Source organism: Larimichthys crocea, chromosome XIX (assembly GCF_000972845.2).
Source record: "Larimichthys crocea isolate SSNF chromosome XIX, L_crocea_2.0, whole genome shotgun sequence".
In the NCBI taxonomy this organism is placed as follows: Eukaryota; Metazoa; Chordata; class Actinopteri; family Sciaenidae; genus Larimichthys; species Larimichthys crocea.
In genome coordinates, this window is record NC_040029.1 from 7942155 (window position 1) to 7957322 (window position 15168).

Consider the following 15168-nt stretch of genomic DNA (forward strand, 5'->3'; position numbering starts at 1 on the left):
TATATATATTGGATAGAAATGGGATGTCAAATATATGAAGAATAAACGATTTTTGGTTGATAAATTAATGGCAGTTGCTTAAGCAGCATTTTTAAATCTTTAGTTTTTGCTCAAGAGAAAAAAAAATCACAGCTGAGTCACCAGTATTGATTTACAACCCTTTTAACCCCGTAGAGATATTATATATAATGTTCTTTCAGTGCCATTAAACCTTCATTACTGACTCGTTGCTTCCAGCACTGCCAGAAGAGCTGAAAACACCACTTTGACTCTGGTGTTTCAGACATCTGGAGAGCCTCGAGCGTCCTGATGGCCCTTCTATTTATTGACTCTTCCTCAGCTTTTAGTTCTTAAGAGCCACATTTACTTTACGAGAAACCCATGTCTTAGTCTAAACTAGACTTTAACGCCCACCACTGGATGGATGGTAGTCTGTTGGTGGAAAAACTGCAGTCTACATTTCAATGTCCAAAAAAAAAAGTTGTCTAAGTTTACTGAACCATTTAAAATAAAAGTACATGCTTTTGATTTTGTCTGAGTGCTTCAAGTCCAGTTTTCTGACCTATGAATAGGTTCACAATGAAGTTATTCTGGACTGAACATCCTCTGTAAAAGGACTTTGATCTGTACTCATCAGCAGGTCTGAAACTAAAACAGCAGCTAACAGCAGCTACAGCTGGCAGCAGTTTACTTTACTGTCCATCAGGAAACTCTGTAAATCACAGAGTTGATCAGAGGGAAAACCAGAAAACATTTTCTCTACAAATTATGATCCAGTTTCACAAAAATCATAGTTGGAGGTTTGTGCCCTAAAGCATTACATACTCCTGGGTTATCATACCCAGACTGCAGATTCTGCAGATGTTTAAGTGGTGACATTTCCAAAATGTCATACTATAAATAGCAAACTTTCTGGTCTTCAGGTTAAAATCAGTTCATCCGAGCTCAATAAACAATACTGAAACATGTTTTCTGTCTTGAAGGCTGATTTTTATTTATATTTTTGCACTGGCAGAGTACATCTGCCTATACATGTGTTTCTCTGTTTCTTCCAAATGATGATCGCTGGTGTTACCTTGCCTGCAGCCCTAATTCCCCCCTCTGGGACAGTGAGTATTTGAGCTGAATTTTTATGAGCTGAAGCTGCTTGTTGCAGCAGAGATTTCTGTTTGCATTCAAAACCTCTGTCTTAAAATCATGAAATAATGATAAATCAGTTAATCAAATGTTAAACTCGGCATCTGGCGTCCCGGTTAGTGAGGTTACACCTGCAGAAGACAAGACTAGATAAGACGTTTCACCCTTACTTCTATCAGGAAGTCAAATGATCTGAAAATGTTGAATTCCCATGATTTCATTTACATGCTAAGTGAGTGCATGAGCATGCATATTCATGTGTTTGCACTGCGTCGTGTGTCCACAGAGGCAGGACGGCCTGATGCAACGCTCCATCCGAGAGGTGAACACGTCCAGCCGCTGGTGTGTGCTGTGGGACCTGGATGAGGACACACACTACAGCGTCCAGGTGACACAAACACACACCTATCTCGCTTTAAAAAGCCGCCATGGTGACTGAGGCAGAGAGTAAATATCTGATTTGTTGATTACCAAAAGGCAGGTTTATATCATACAAGTCAATTAACAGTTCATGAAGCATTTAACTTGGTATTAATAAAGAGATGTGGGCTTCTCAGGACCCAATAAACTATTAATAAGCCACTCAGACTACGGCTATAGTCATTAATAATAAAGCAATATCACTCAAGAGAGAGAGAGAGAGAGATTTTATACTGAACATCAGCACGGCTGTGATCTGGTGGAAACGTAACTGTAAAGTAACGTAATGTAACCATGAAGTAAAGTAACCTCAAAGTAACAATGAACAAAAATATAATGTAAAATAACCATAAAGCAACTGTAAAAAAAAAAGGTAAAGTAATGTAAAGTAACGGTCAAGTAGTGTAAAGTAACCACAAAGTAAAAGTAAAGTAGCATAAAGTAACTGTAAAGTAACCGTAAAGTAACCTTTAAGGTTACATTAACCTTAACTACAGTAACCGCAAAATAGCACAAAGTAACGTAAAGTAACGTAAAGAAACAACCTCAAAATAACCACAAGGTAATGGTTAAGTAAAGTAACTGCAAAGTAGCGTTAAGTTACACTTATTAAAATTCTAAAAAAATAAATGCTGGTTTAGCTGTTGATGTTTTAATAATGTTGAAACAAACCAAAAAAAAAGACTATATTATTAAATATATTATTATTTCTTTCCGGAGCTTTCAGCCCTGTTGTGTGGTTTTCCTCAGCAGATTGGTTGTCATGGAGACAGATGTCTGCGGTGCAGCTTTAATGAAGGAACATTTGACAAAAGATAAAATTTTAGAAACAAAGTCTTATTCTTATTAAATCTCTCTCAGAGTGTGATTAACAAACATTGGTATCACTTTTTTATGGCAAAGTTATTAGTTATTACAGCTCGAGCTGAAATCAAAAGCCAGCACTCTCTGAATGAGTTGTATCTAATGTGACTCCATTATCAGGACTCTATTAACCTTTTTATAATCCATTATAGTTTAATAGACTGATACAGATTGTCCTTCAGCTGGAGGACTCAGCTAAATGTGCTCGTCAGCACATGGAGGATGTCATTGAGCAACGCGGTGAAGCCTCGCAAGCGTCGGAGCCTGGAAATATAAACCTTTCACCTCCGACCTTCCCGTAGAGGACAGGAAGTCTGAAATATCTGCGTGGAGTTTGGTGCAAACTTTCCTTTTGAATTATAGAAAACTATTTGCATTCAACCTTTGGGTTCAAAGCGTAGGCATAGACAGCGGCGTCTTGTGGATCTAATTGTGCCTCTGTGATGGATTTCTCCCCCGTGTGATTGTTGAACTTAATATTTTTTGTTATCAAATCTGACTGTAGCTGCCAGATACACCTCAATAATCTGTTGAATGAGAAATACACCGTGAAACTTGTTTATTTCTTGCAAGTAGCGCCGTATGTGGATGGATTTCCACCTTCCTCAGTCCCAAAGAAAGGCCCCAAATGAGTTTTTAGCTCAAATCTATATCCCCTCTTTTATCCCCCAAGCTTTCAGTCTGCTTTACACTCACAGTACTGTTCGTCCTCCAGAGGTCATTCAAGATCCCAGCCAAAAAACCCAAGCACCATTTGCTTGATAATATACCCCAGCGAGTCGGTTTCTTGTCATTGTTATGTAACATCATCCTCTGTTAATGCCAGCTGATCTTCAGTATTTCCTTAAACATGAATAAAAAATCTGATTTTTGTTGATGTTTTTAGGTGCAGTCTGTTGGGCTGAATGGTGACAGCCAACCCAGCCGTGCAGTCCACTTCAGGACTCTGGAGAGGAGCGACCATTATCCAGCCGGAGTCCTGGACCACCGTAATTAATCACACACACACACACACACACACACACACACACACCAAACGCCAACTTGTTTCTTATTCAAAACAGATTTGAAACAGTCCAAGTCTCTCAATCTATCACCCTAAAATGCAAATTGTTAAGAGGAAAAAGCAAAAATACATATTCATGCACAAGTTAAACCATTTCTCTGCAAACTACATCTCCATCATTAGATTGATGGAGATGTAGTTTGCCTGTGCACTTTCCAGATCTTAATTTGGACTAAAAAAAGACCAAATAAAACCATCTTCTTGACCTTGCTGAGAGCTAGAAGTAAGTGAGTAAATACTTTAGTAAATCTTTTGCTACATCTATATACATCTATGAATGACGTGATATTTGCTTGTTTTCTGAGATATCTTTGATTGGTTTTGACCATAGACTGCATAAAACATGGACTTCGTATTACTGCTGGAACTGAGGCAGACTGAACGATGCCTGGTTACTCAAACAAAGTTATTTGTAACAGTTAATATAATGTGAACAGGTGAGTTGTATATAAATTCACCCTCAGTACAGTTGTCATAAACGGGGAAATTAGCTACAGAGACCAAAACTGTTTTTTGTACCAGGCTGTAAACATGTTTATTTCTTTTGGACATTTTAACATGGGGACTTATGGAGACTGACTCACTTCTGGAGCCAGCCTCAAGTGGACGTTTGAGGAACTGCAGGGCGGCGGAGGTTGCCCCATTTTACTTGCACTGCTCAGACTTTAATTTAATATTTATGTTTGTTTGTGTTTATGGTTTAGTTAATGCTCTGGCCTGTCTAACTTCCCCTTCTGGGCATTGTTGAAGGTGCCCAATTTAAAAAATAATCATACACGCACATAAACAAACATCTTTTTGACATGTTTTGTCGTTGCTAATAAAGTTTGACGAATGTTTATTTCTCCTCAGATGAACCAGCGATGGAAGGTCTCGGAATGACTCCTCACTTACAGACAGGAGAGCTGCTCATTATCACCACTGTGCTGCTGCTGTGGGCAGGTCAGCCTGGATGTGTGTGTGTGCATTTATATGCATGTGTGGGTGTATGGATGTGTCTGGGTGTATTTGGATGCTGAATGTAGGTCAGCACATTGCAAAGACACTCTTTGCTTCTTCTGCTTCTTCCTCGTGTTTGACGATGTTCTTTCTTTCTCCACGCTCGTCCTCCACCCAAGCCGTCATCGCCCTCTTCTGCCGACAGTATGACATCATAAAAGACAACGACTCCAACAGCACTAAGGAGAAAGCCAAGAGGCCGCTGGTCCGAGCCACCTCCTCCTACTACAACGCTTCGGCTGGCAGCTCGCCAGTCTACCACAACGGAGCTGTACGCAGCAGCAGGGTGACTAATTTCTTCTCCGATCCATGAACTTCATTAAGAAAACTCCATCCTAATACTCCTCTTCTCCACAGCGCCTCATTTTGTTGCACCCCTTCTCTATAATGCATGATCATCCTTGGCTGCCAGGACTATTTTGTTTCTTCTGAAGAGCCTTTGTAGTTGCATCAGATATCTCCTAGCAACCAGAGCTGCTGCCATCACGGCTAAATATAAAACAACCAAGCTGGAAACAGAGAGAACAAGCTGCAGATGCTTGCTGGGTTTACTGCTGTTGGATCTTTGCGCTGACATGCTCATTAAAAGTGAGCAGGATGTGACGGTAAACTGGAGTTTGAAGCGAGTCGGGTCTGTTAACAACTTGTGAACATGCATCATTAAGACACATGTAAATACAGTCGTAGAGGCAGTCCGACGCATCACTGGTGAAAACTGAAATATATAGCATTTTGGTGACCTTGACGACTGTCGTTCACACAGGAAATTAGATGACCTTAATGACTCGGATAACAGACACCAGCCAGTCAGTAGTGAAAAAGCAACTATTCACATACAGACTGTTCACAGAGCTTCTCTTTTCCTGTTTTCCTGTTTGGAGCTGAAGTGTTTTTTAATCATTTCACCTCCACTTACAATCTCTGCTGGTTTTATCTATCATTTGGAGAGATTCTTCGACATAACGTGAGAGGAAGTGTTAGAGCAACTAAGGATTATTTTCATTTTCGTTAATCGATTATTTGGTCTATCAAGTGTAAAAGTGTCAAATGTGTTTGGTATTTTTGGAAAGTTTGTTTCTTTGTTTCTCTGTTGGTTTGAATATAATTTGGCTCCACTAGTGACCTAAATATTAAAAGTTTAAATATGACCCAGTGTTAATTAAAATAATGCTTCTGGCTAAATCCTTTAGAAGTTTGTTGTTTTGGCACAAGACGCCCAGAGGCATAGACAAGTTGAACAATAGCAACAGAACAAGATGTGCCAAGCATGATTCATTTTACAAAAAAGTGCCCCCTCAAGAATTTCTTCTAATTTTTCAGCCAAAATACAGAAAAATGTAATTAAATAAGAAGTTGAACCGAGTCTGACCGCGGCCCTTTGGGAGCAGTTAGTGTATTAAATGTCAGACACGCTCAGAGGTCAATGATTCGTTCATAAATCTCTCACACATCGTATGTTAATTGCATAAATTCACGTGGCAGTGCATGAGAAAACGTCCCACGTTGTGTCTTCCTGTATATGAGTCATGTTTATACATGCGGCCCTCTCTGTTTATGACTCATGTTTATGTCTCCTTCTTCTTCGTCTAGCTCCACAGAGCCTCCTCCTCCATCAGCATCATTAGAGTCTAGAGGTCTGGATGTTGCTTTTTGAGGCTCGCCAGGAGCACGCAGACGGGTGGATCCGATTGAGCAGCGAGCCTGAGGAGAGTTTATAGACCAGACTGAGAATGTATTGTAAAATCAAAGTAAGGAGCACATCAAAAGAAAAGTGGATGACTACTGCCCTCTAGTGGCAGAACACTGGCTTCTTCAGCTGATCTGAACACAGACCTACTACAGGAACTCAAACTACTTCCTGCTGTATATTTGTATTATTATTATTTTTTGTTTATCTCCTTCTCTCCAATGTCAGAGACTAACTGTGAATATTTGCCAGCATGTCGGCCAACCATGTGCCAAATCCTGTCTGCATCCAATGAATGAATCATCTCACAAAGACACATGAATGCAAGAGTGCGATGTTGTGACCTCTGCATTTGTTTACATTACATCTCATCGTCAATAATTAGATGTACAGTACTAACATCCAAACACATGTATTATATGTAATTAGAATATGTACATAGGTCAAACTGGAAATAATTTAAGAGGAATTCAAATGTTGAATGTACAGGATGATGGTGTAAAAGTTTATTTAAATCAACTCATAATTTCCCATTTTTATCTTGTTATAAAGTCTTAAAATGAGGACTAAATGTTTGAATGTCCATCTGATCGTTCTCTGAACTCATTAAATGTAACAAATCAAATCAGTGAATTGAGTCAATTCAACTCAATTTCTGAATTACTGATTTTCTTAGTTACTTTTTTCTCTTCTCGTTCTTTCCTTCTCTTCTCGTCCTGTTGTGTTCCTTCTCTTCTCGTTCTGGTTCTTCTCTTCTCGTTCTGTTGCGTCTGGTTCTTCTCTTCTCGTTCTGTTGCGTCTGTTGCTTCTCTTCTCGTTCTGTTGCGTCTGTTGCTTCTCTTCTCGTTCTGGTTCTTCTCTTCTGGTTCTGGTTCTTCTCTTCTGGTTCTGGTTCTGTTGCTTCTCTTCTCGTTCTCGTCCTGTTGTGTTGCTTCTCTTCTCTTCTCTTCTCGTTCTCGTTCTCGTTCTGTTGCGTCTGGTTCTTCTCTTCTCGTTCTCGTTCTCGTTCTCGTTCTGTTGCGTCTGGTTCTTCTCTTCTCGTTCTCGTTCTCGTTCTGTTGCGTCTGGTTCTTCTCTTCTCGTTCTGTTGCGTCTGTTGCTTCTCTTCTCGTTCTGGTTCTTCTCTTCTGGTTCTGGTTCTGTTGCTTCTCTTCTCGTTCTCGTCCTGTTGTGTTGCTTCTCTTCTCTTCTCTTCTCGTTCTGTTGCGTCTGGTTCTTCTCTTCTCGTTCTCGTTCTCGTTCTCGTTCTGTTGCGTCTGGTTCTTCTCTTCTCGTTCTCGTTCTCGTTCTGTTGCGTCTGGTTCTTCTCTTCTCGTTCTGGTTCTGTTGCTTCTCTTCTCGTTCTGGTTCTGTTGCTTCTCTTCTCGTTCTGGTTCTGTTGCTTCTCTTCTCGTTCTCGTCCTGTTGTGTTGCTTCTCTTCTCTTCTCTTCTCGTTCTCGTTCTCGTTCTGTTGCGTCTGGTTCTTCTCTTCTCGTTCTTTCTTTCTCTTCTCTTCTCTTCTCGTTCTGTTGCGTCTGGTTCTTCTCTTCTCGTTCTGGTTCTGTTGCTTCTCTTCTCGTTCTTTCCTTCTCTTCTCTTCTCGTTCTGGTTCTGTTGCTTCTCTTCTCGTTCTTTCCTTCTCTTCTCTTCTCGTCCTGGTGCGTTGCTTCTCTTCTCGTTCTGGTTCTGCTCTTCTCGGTCGCTTCGCTTCTCTCCCTGTTCCTCTTCCTGTCCCCGCCTCTTCCTTTTCCTCTCCCGTCCCTTCCCCCCCCTCTCCCCCCGCCTCAGTAAACTGTCAGCCAGACGTGCTGTTGAGTAGTATAACCCCCTATTTATACCTCTCTGGAAACAGGGGAGGGACCACCCCCCTCCCCACCCCTCCACTGCCACCCAACTCCAGGTACCGACTGGGATTCGAACCGGCGCTTTCACCACTTGCGCCTTTCGGGTTCGGAAACTAATCCACCACACCACCGGATACCCTTTGCTGCCAGGCCTTCACCGTGAGCGCTCTTAAGTCTAAACTTTGGGTGTTGGCCTTCAAAACCGACTGGGCCTCATAAGATTCGAACCCACGACTTCAGAAACCCCAAGCAGCGCTCTACCAGTCTGCGCTATTGGCCCACATAGGTGGTGATGTTTTTTCTCATGGTTTACACTCTTCCTTTTGGACACAGACCTCAAAAGCCACTGCACCTCATAAGACTCGAACCCATGACTTCACCGCTTACAAGCAGCATTCTACCAAACTGAGCTATAGGTCCACATGTTTGATCACCTGTAGTTTCCACTCTTTCTTTTGGATCCAATCCAACCCCCCTGATTATAATTTCTGAGTCTGTATTCTCCAGTTTCAATAAAAATGAAAGAACTCTTGTGGTAGTAGTGTTAGAGCTGTGCATTAGGATGATTAACACATAAAGCAATACCGTGAGTGTCATCTTAATCACTGATCGTTTTGAGTCATTATCTCTGCACATATCTGATTGATTGAAAGGAGCAATGTCAGAGACATTTGTGCAACTGTGCAGATTCTTTAATATGTTGTAACATTAGATATGTGGTTTGGACAACAGGTGGCGCCACAGCTCCATCAGATGCAGGTTGTGTCTGTGCATCTGCATCTGGAAGGATTTATAAGACAAAGATTTAGCATTGAGTGATTTTTGCGTCCGCCAAAGGTGTAAGTCCGAGATCACTGGGACATTTTGTCATCAACACGCTGTATATGAAGAAAATGGCATCCAAATCCATTTTTTGGCACTAAAAAAACTAAAATAAGCATAATTATCTTCTGCGTTTGTACAAAATACGAGTTTATGAATAACCATCTGCTTCTGTTAAGTAGAAAATGAAGTGTCACTGCAATTAAGAGGTTAAATGTCACAAATCTTGAAGGAACTGTTTGACATTTTGGATTATACCAACCCCCAACAGACACAAACATAGAATTAATTCATGTTAATATTGATTAATGTGGTCTATTATCACTGTCTTACTTCTATTTGGGTTGATAAGTTACGTTTTGGAACTACAATTCCCATAATTTGGATGTCTGGGAATGTAAACAGGACAATTTATTGCTACCATTAAAATTATGCCAGATTAACTATTAATGATGAAGTCACAAAAAGTATAAAAATATGTGAATCATATGTGAGTTTTTATCTTTAACCTTTAGCTCATCAGGTTCTGGCTTTATCTAGCGAACTCTTGCTTGTTTATTAAATATAAAAATTATATATTCAGCTCAGCTGCTCTCCACATTTCACGTTCCCCCTGCTGAGCTCCACTGCATACAGTTCGCAGTGAAAGCGTGCAGGCTTCCCCTGCAGGTGGAGGTGGTCAGCAGGAAAACAGACGAGGAACAATGCCAGGGTAACGTATGCATGGTTTCTCAAAGGGCTGCATATATTTCAGGTTCATTTGAATAGAGCCAAATGTCACCGTTCACCCCACAGTGAGCATGAGCTGCACCTTTAGGGCTTCCCGGGGTCAGAGGTCACAGGAAGGACTTCCTGATCTGACACTGCGGGCGCTCTTTGACCTTCAGAGTTTAAAGTAAAATATGTTCCCGCTGTATTTTGTCTTTATTCAAGCGGGAAACAAAAGGCAGGAAAGGAAGGATCCTTAGCGAGAGGTGATGTAAAGGGCAGGTCACCCTCGCCGACAGACTGAAATATCACAGCTTGCCCGGGGCTCGTCATCTTCTCCGATGCTCCGAGGGAGTTTGTGACGAGTCCGAGGCAATATTGAGGGGAAAAGAGGGAAGAAGAAGAAGCCGCCAGCGAGATCGATGAAGTGCTTTTGACTGAATCATTGACTGTGGGTAAATCCTCTTCTTTAATGTTGTGCTGCCTTTACAGTCTGATTTATTTTGAAGGGAATGGAGGAAACATCGGAGCCGAGTGCAGGTACTGGAGGATCTCATTCTGAGTTAATGAGATTTTAATCCGACGTATCTAACAGCACCCTCCACTGTGACATTTAAAGAAGTCATTAAGTGGTGATGGGTGAGAACAAAGGGGTGCAGGGTGGCAAATTGTGTCTTTCCTTTTTGTCGGAATGTTCTGTGGAGAGAAAATCATAGTTTGGCGCATACTTTTACTCAAAGTACTGTACAGTAATGTGACATTTAAGACAAGGTGAAAGGAAGCCAGGAGTGTTTCTCTTATCTCTGAAATGTCTCCACATCTACTGCATAGTTGTGATCTTCAACTTAGCTTCAGTTTACACTCACCTTTTAAGATTAAATTAACAAAAATAAGGAGTTGTTTTCGGGAGGAGTTGTAGGTGTCCTTTTCGTAAATCTAACAAATAAGCCACAATGAACTTGAAAGCTGCTTTTCCTACAAATATCTCTAAGTAAAAGGTTGCACGTTTAATTACAGGTACAACGAGTTTTGAACCAGTTCTTCGACGCTGCAGTTGGTGCTTTGTGAAGTTCGTTCGACAACACAGCTACACCACCCACTTCACACTTAAAGCTGGTCTCTGACGGCTTTTCTGGGAACAGCTGAGGATGCCAACCCTTGTTAAGAAAAGCAACAACAAATAAGAACATCTACTTTCATTAGTCAAAAGTAGGACAAACAGCTGAGCTCAGGTGTTAAAGTCCAAGGGTGGAGTTCTTGGGTTTAGGGTTCCATTTACAAATAGAGTGTGGCTGAAAGGGTCAAGGTGTAAGAACTGTTTAGAAGTTTTGAGGTTGCGGGTTCAATGGTCGAATAGTTTAGGAGCCCAACACCTAGAGGAAGACATAAAACCTTCACAAAGAGGTGGATTCATTTGTGTAAGGTGCGGCACCTTGTTTGAAGACCCATTAGAGTGTTAAATAATCCAACCAAAGGACAGATTCCTTCTGTGTCAGTTAGATCAGAAGAAAAAGTCAATAGAAAAAGAAAGAAGTCTTGATATCTGTTGATATCTGTTGTTGACAAGCTCACAGTGCTGCAGTGCTGCCCCGAAGCTTAAGGATTATGGGTTCAATCCCTGAAATGTTCTTTGAGTTTTGAAAGCAAACAAAGACTCATTAGGTCCAAGAAATGATCTTCAGGTATTTAATAAAATGGCTCACACTGTTGGAGTGCGGATGTGAGGAGTGAGAATATAAGTTGAAACCCCAGTTTTGAAGATCTATATTCTAAAGAAAGAGTGTGTCAAAGAAGGACAGTGCAAGTACTTCAAGTCCCATAGCTCAGGGAGATAAAGTCCTCGTTGGAAGATTTGAGAACGTGGATTCAAGACTTGGAGCAAATTTGAGGGCCATGCTGAAAGGAACGACTGGAAAGCTTGAAGAGAATTGTCTTTTTTCACCAGGGTTCGATGGACCAACAGGTTTTCTCACTCTTATATTGGCAGATTGGTTTGAACACATTAACTGAGATTTGAACCCACAACCTTTGTCCAGAGTCAGCAGGCTAACTGTTGGGCCACAGAGACTTCAACAAGAGGACATTGTGTCAAAGACGTCTTTGTATCATGGAGCTGCAGCAATCTCTACACATGCAAACCAGCTATTTGAAACCTTTCCACGGTGGTGTAGTGGTGCTGTCTGATGTTTAACACCAAGGGGTTGTTGGTTCAATCCTTCAGTTTGTGTTCTGAAGGCTCATTTTGGCCCCATGACCCCCCTCACCGATAATCCGGCCATGCTTTGCATGCGTTGGCGGTGTTAACACCTTCCCGGGCACCGTGAACTTGAGTGTTTCTGTAATTAGAAACTGATGAGTGGGAAACGATCAGCCGTTCTTCTGCAGTTTCCGTAAACAAGTTGTCTCAATATAATGATGTTTTGATGAGTTTTAATTAGAACTGTGCGTTAAGAGCGCCAGGACCAGGCGGTCCCCCACAACAACTTAACTAATTCAGCCAATAATTATGGTAAATAAGATGATAATTAAGTGAGGAATTAATCACATTGACCTCTTGGAAGAGAGTAAAAGTTCAAATATTGATATGGGAGAGGGCAGGTGAGGGACTGAATTTGTATCTCTATTTGGTCTGCCTAGATTAATTACAAGTGAAAGCCATATAATAAGAGGCTGTTTTTGAAACATGAAGCACTAAAATGACAACCAACAAGTTTAAAATCGAGTCTCTGAGGTGCCTGAGGTCCGGAAACGGTGACCAAAAACACTGACACCCTCAAAAAATAATGAAATAATGGTTCAGCCCTTTCTGGGCCACTCTAGTCGAACAAAAACCCATTTTGAAAGGTGTTCTGACATTTACCTGGGTCATTCACTGGCTTTGTGCCCATCAGAGTGCAGACAGGAAGCTCTTTCAGCTGCATTTCAATGGACACCTGCCAATCAAACCCAAACAAGCCAACGAAGACGAGTATGACCATCGATACAGCAAAGATTCCTCTCTGCACCGTAAAACAAAGGCTGTTTGTCTCAAAATGTGTCCAACTGGCGCCGGCCGACACCAAACAGCCGTCACTGTGTGTTTTCGTGACGGCAGCTCATTCCGATTCCTCCTACGCGGTGAAAATTAAGCGGACTCTTCATGAAGAGCTTCCTCAGATTGTGTGCCGTGATGAGGTTTCTGCCTGGCAACAATGCTCCCTTTCACACGGCGAGGCGTTCGCTTGAATGTCGCTTGGCTTTGAGTGACTTTGAGTGGGCGGACATTTTTTGGGAGATCTGAAATGAAGCAGCTCAGGAGGAGCTTTAGAAGAGAAAGCTTTTTTTTATTACCAACATGTCCACTTTGTTATATCATTAAATTTGTTTTCATTAAATGAATCCCACAAACATATCGTCGTTTAATGGACTAGTGGACCTGATGCCAGCCCCAAGTGGACGTTTGACGAATAATTTGACCATTTTAGTCCAGAAAAGTTGCATCATATTGGAAGAAAAAAACACAGTGAATACATAGTAAAATATTTTAGAGGCTGGTCAAATATTTCTTCTGGGGTTGAATATGTTGGCTTGTTTGAGGCGTATTTCAGGTAACAACTGCTCCAAAACGAAGAAGTCAAATCTGTATTTGAATGAAGAACTGGATGAAGACATCGGCTGACACCACCCCCCATCATCCTCACACTTTTCAATTAGTGTGCAAGGCAGACACCTCTGTGTGGCTGGTATTGGCATCCTAATTCTCTGGAGAAAAAAAAAAAAAAAAAGAGCACTGGCGGTCATATGCCAACCAGATTTGTCCCATTATTCATTACAATTAATTGCTTCCCCCCTTCGTTCTCGCGGCCTTTTCCCAGGAAGGCGCCGCAGTGCGGACGTCTCCACTGCAGATTGTAATATGAGCGCAGGACTTAAAGCTGTCATTCAAATCTCAGTGTGACCTTTAGGGAGAAAAGGCTGTTTTTCAGCCGGTTTGCAGGCAGCTGACGGAGAAAGTTTAATGTGTGTGTGTGTGTGTGTGTACTTCTATCCTTGTGAGAACCGATCCGAGTGTAACCTGACACAGTGTTTTACAGTTAGAGACAGACAGGACTCACTTATGAGGAAACTAAATCCTTCTGAACTCCACCTGCAGCGTTACATGGAGACAGAGAACGTGTTCGTACTTTTGCTTAAATTAAGAAGCTGCTCTAATCAACAGGGGTCAGCAGTGAGGCAGAACTCTGATTTACAGAGTTTCCTGATGGACAGTGAAGTAAACTGCTGCCAACTGTAGCTGCTGTTAGCTAATGTTAACTCAGTTTGTTATTAGGGGGAGTGTTAGTGTTTGTACCACAGGTGTTTTAGTCCACTGGGAAGAGGAGGTTTACAGGCCCAGGACGCAGGGGAATGCAGACAGGGAGCGGAGCCGGTGTTGTGCCAGAACTGGAGCTAATAATGGCAGAGGAGAAGAGACCTTAGAGGACATTGATGGCGGAAGCTAAGAAGAGAAATTGGCTAAAGGAACTAACAGAGCTAATTGAACTAGCAGCTAACATAACTAAAAGAGCTAACTCAACTAACAAATTAAAAAGAAACTAACAGAGCTAACGGAACCAACAGAGCTAACGGAGCTAACGGAACCAACAGAGCTAACGGAACTAACAGAGCTAACGGAACCAACAGAGCTAACGGAACTAACAGAGCTAACGGAACCAACAGAGCTAACGGAACTAACAGAGCTAACGGAGCTAACGGAACCAACAGAGCTAACGGAACTAACAGAGCTAACAGAGCTAACGGAACCAACAGAGCTAACGGAACTAACAGAGCTAACAGAGCTAACGGAACCAACAGAGCTAACGGAACTAACAGAGCTAACAGAGCTAATGGAACCAACAGAGCTAACGGAACTAACTTCTCTTTACCAACGAGAGTAGTACTGACCTTCTAATCTATCTCTTGTAAAAGAAAATAAACGTACTTCCCAAGATCAAAATTTTCTTTCTATATATCCATTTCTAGGAAATAAATAACTTAAATGCATCATTTAAAAAAAAAAAAAATATATATATATATATAAAAAGCAAGGACAACAACAACAACAACAACAACAACAACAAAACAGAACATCGTTGTGTCGTTTTATTTGCAGTAGATATTAAATGTGTTATGGTCAGTGGTTTGTTTGTGTATGTTCATGTAATCGTCAACTAAATACAGCCTAAAATGTAAATTCTATCTTTAAACATGTTAATAATAATAATAATAATAATAATAAATTGCTATTTAACGTGCCTTTGCTATTAAACTACCTTGTCTAATGAATATTTGTGAGGATATCAGTTAATCTTAATATATAATCTAAATAATTTGTCTAATCATTTGGAGTGTAAAAAAAAACGTCTAAAGTGACATCTTAAAATGAAAATATTACATTTATGATGATATAAAACAGAAAAGCAGCAAATCTTCACATTGAGAAGCTGGATTTGGCCTGAAAAACGACTAACAATTAATCTATTATCAAAAAAGTTAATTAATTATTGATAAACACATGCATAATTGACTTATTTAGCAGCAGTAGAAATGTTTTAAGCTTCTGTATTTGGTAATTTAACAAGAAAAATATCAAATAAAACAAATAAATGAAACTAATTGTAAC

The 15168-nt window shown here is 40.9% G+C and overlaps 1 protein-coding gene across 1 annotated transcript in view; it reads left to right on the forward strand.

The window, feature by feature from the left end:
• Positions 1-6889, forward strand: part of LOC113748276 (fibronectin type III domain-containing protein 5-like) — a 29167-nt gene extending 22278 nt beyond the window's left edge. The window contains exons 3-7 of the mRNA XM_027291356.1: positions 1424-1525; positions 3308-3410; positions 4340-4429; positions 4606-4772; positions 6077-6889. Coding sequence (XP_027147157.1) covers positions 1424-1525; positions 3308-3410; positions 4340-4429; positions 4606-4772; positions 6077-6118 — 504 coding nt within the window. The 3' untranslated portion in view covers positions 6119-6889. The remainder of the gene's footprint in view (positions 1-1423; positions 1526-3307; positions 3411-4339; positions 4430-4605; positions 4773-6076) is intronic.
• The last annotated feature ends 8279 nt before the right edge of the window (positions 6890-15168 follow it).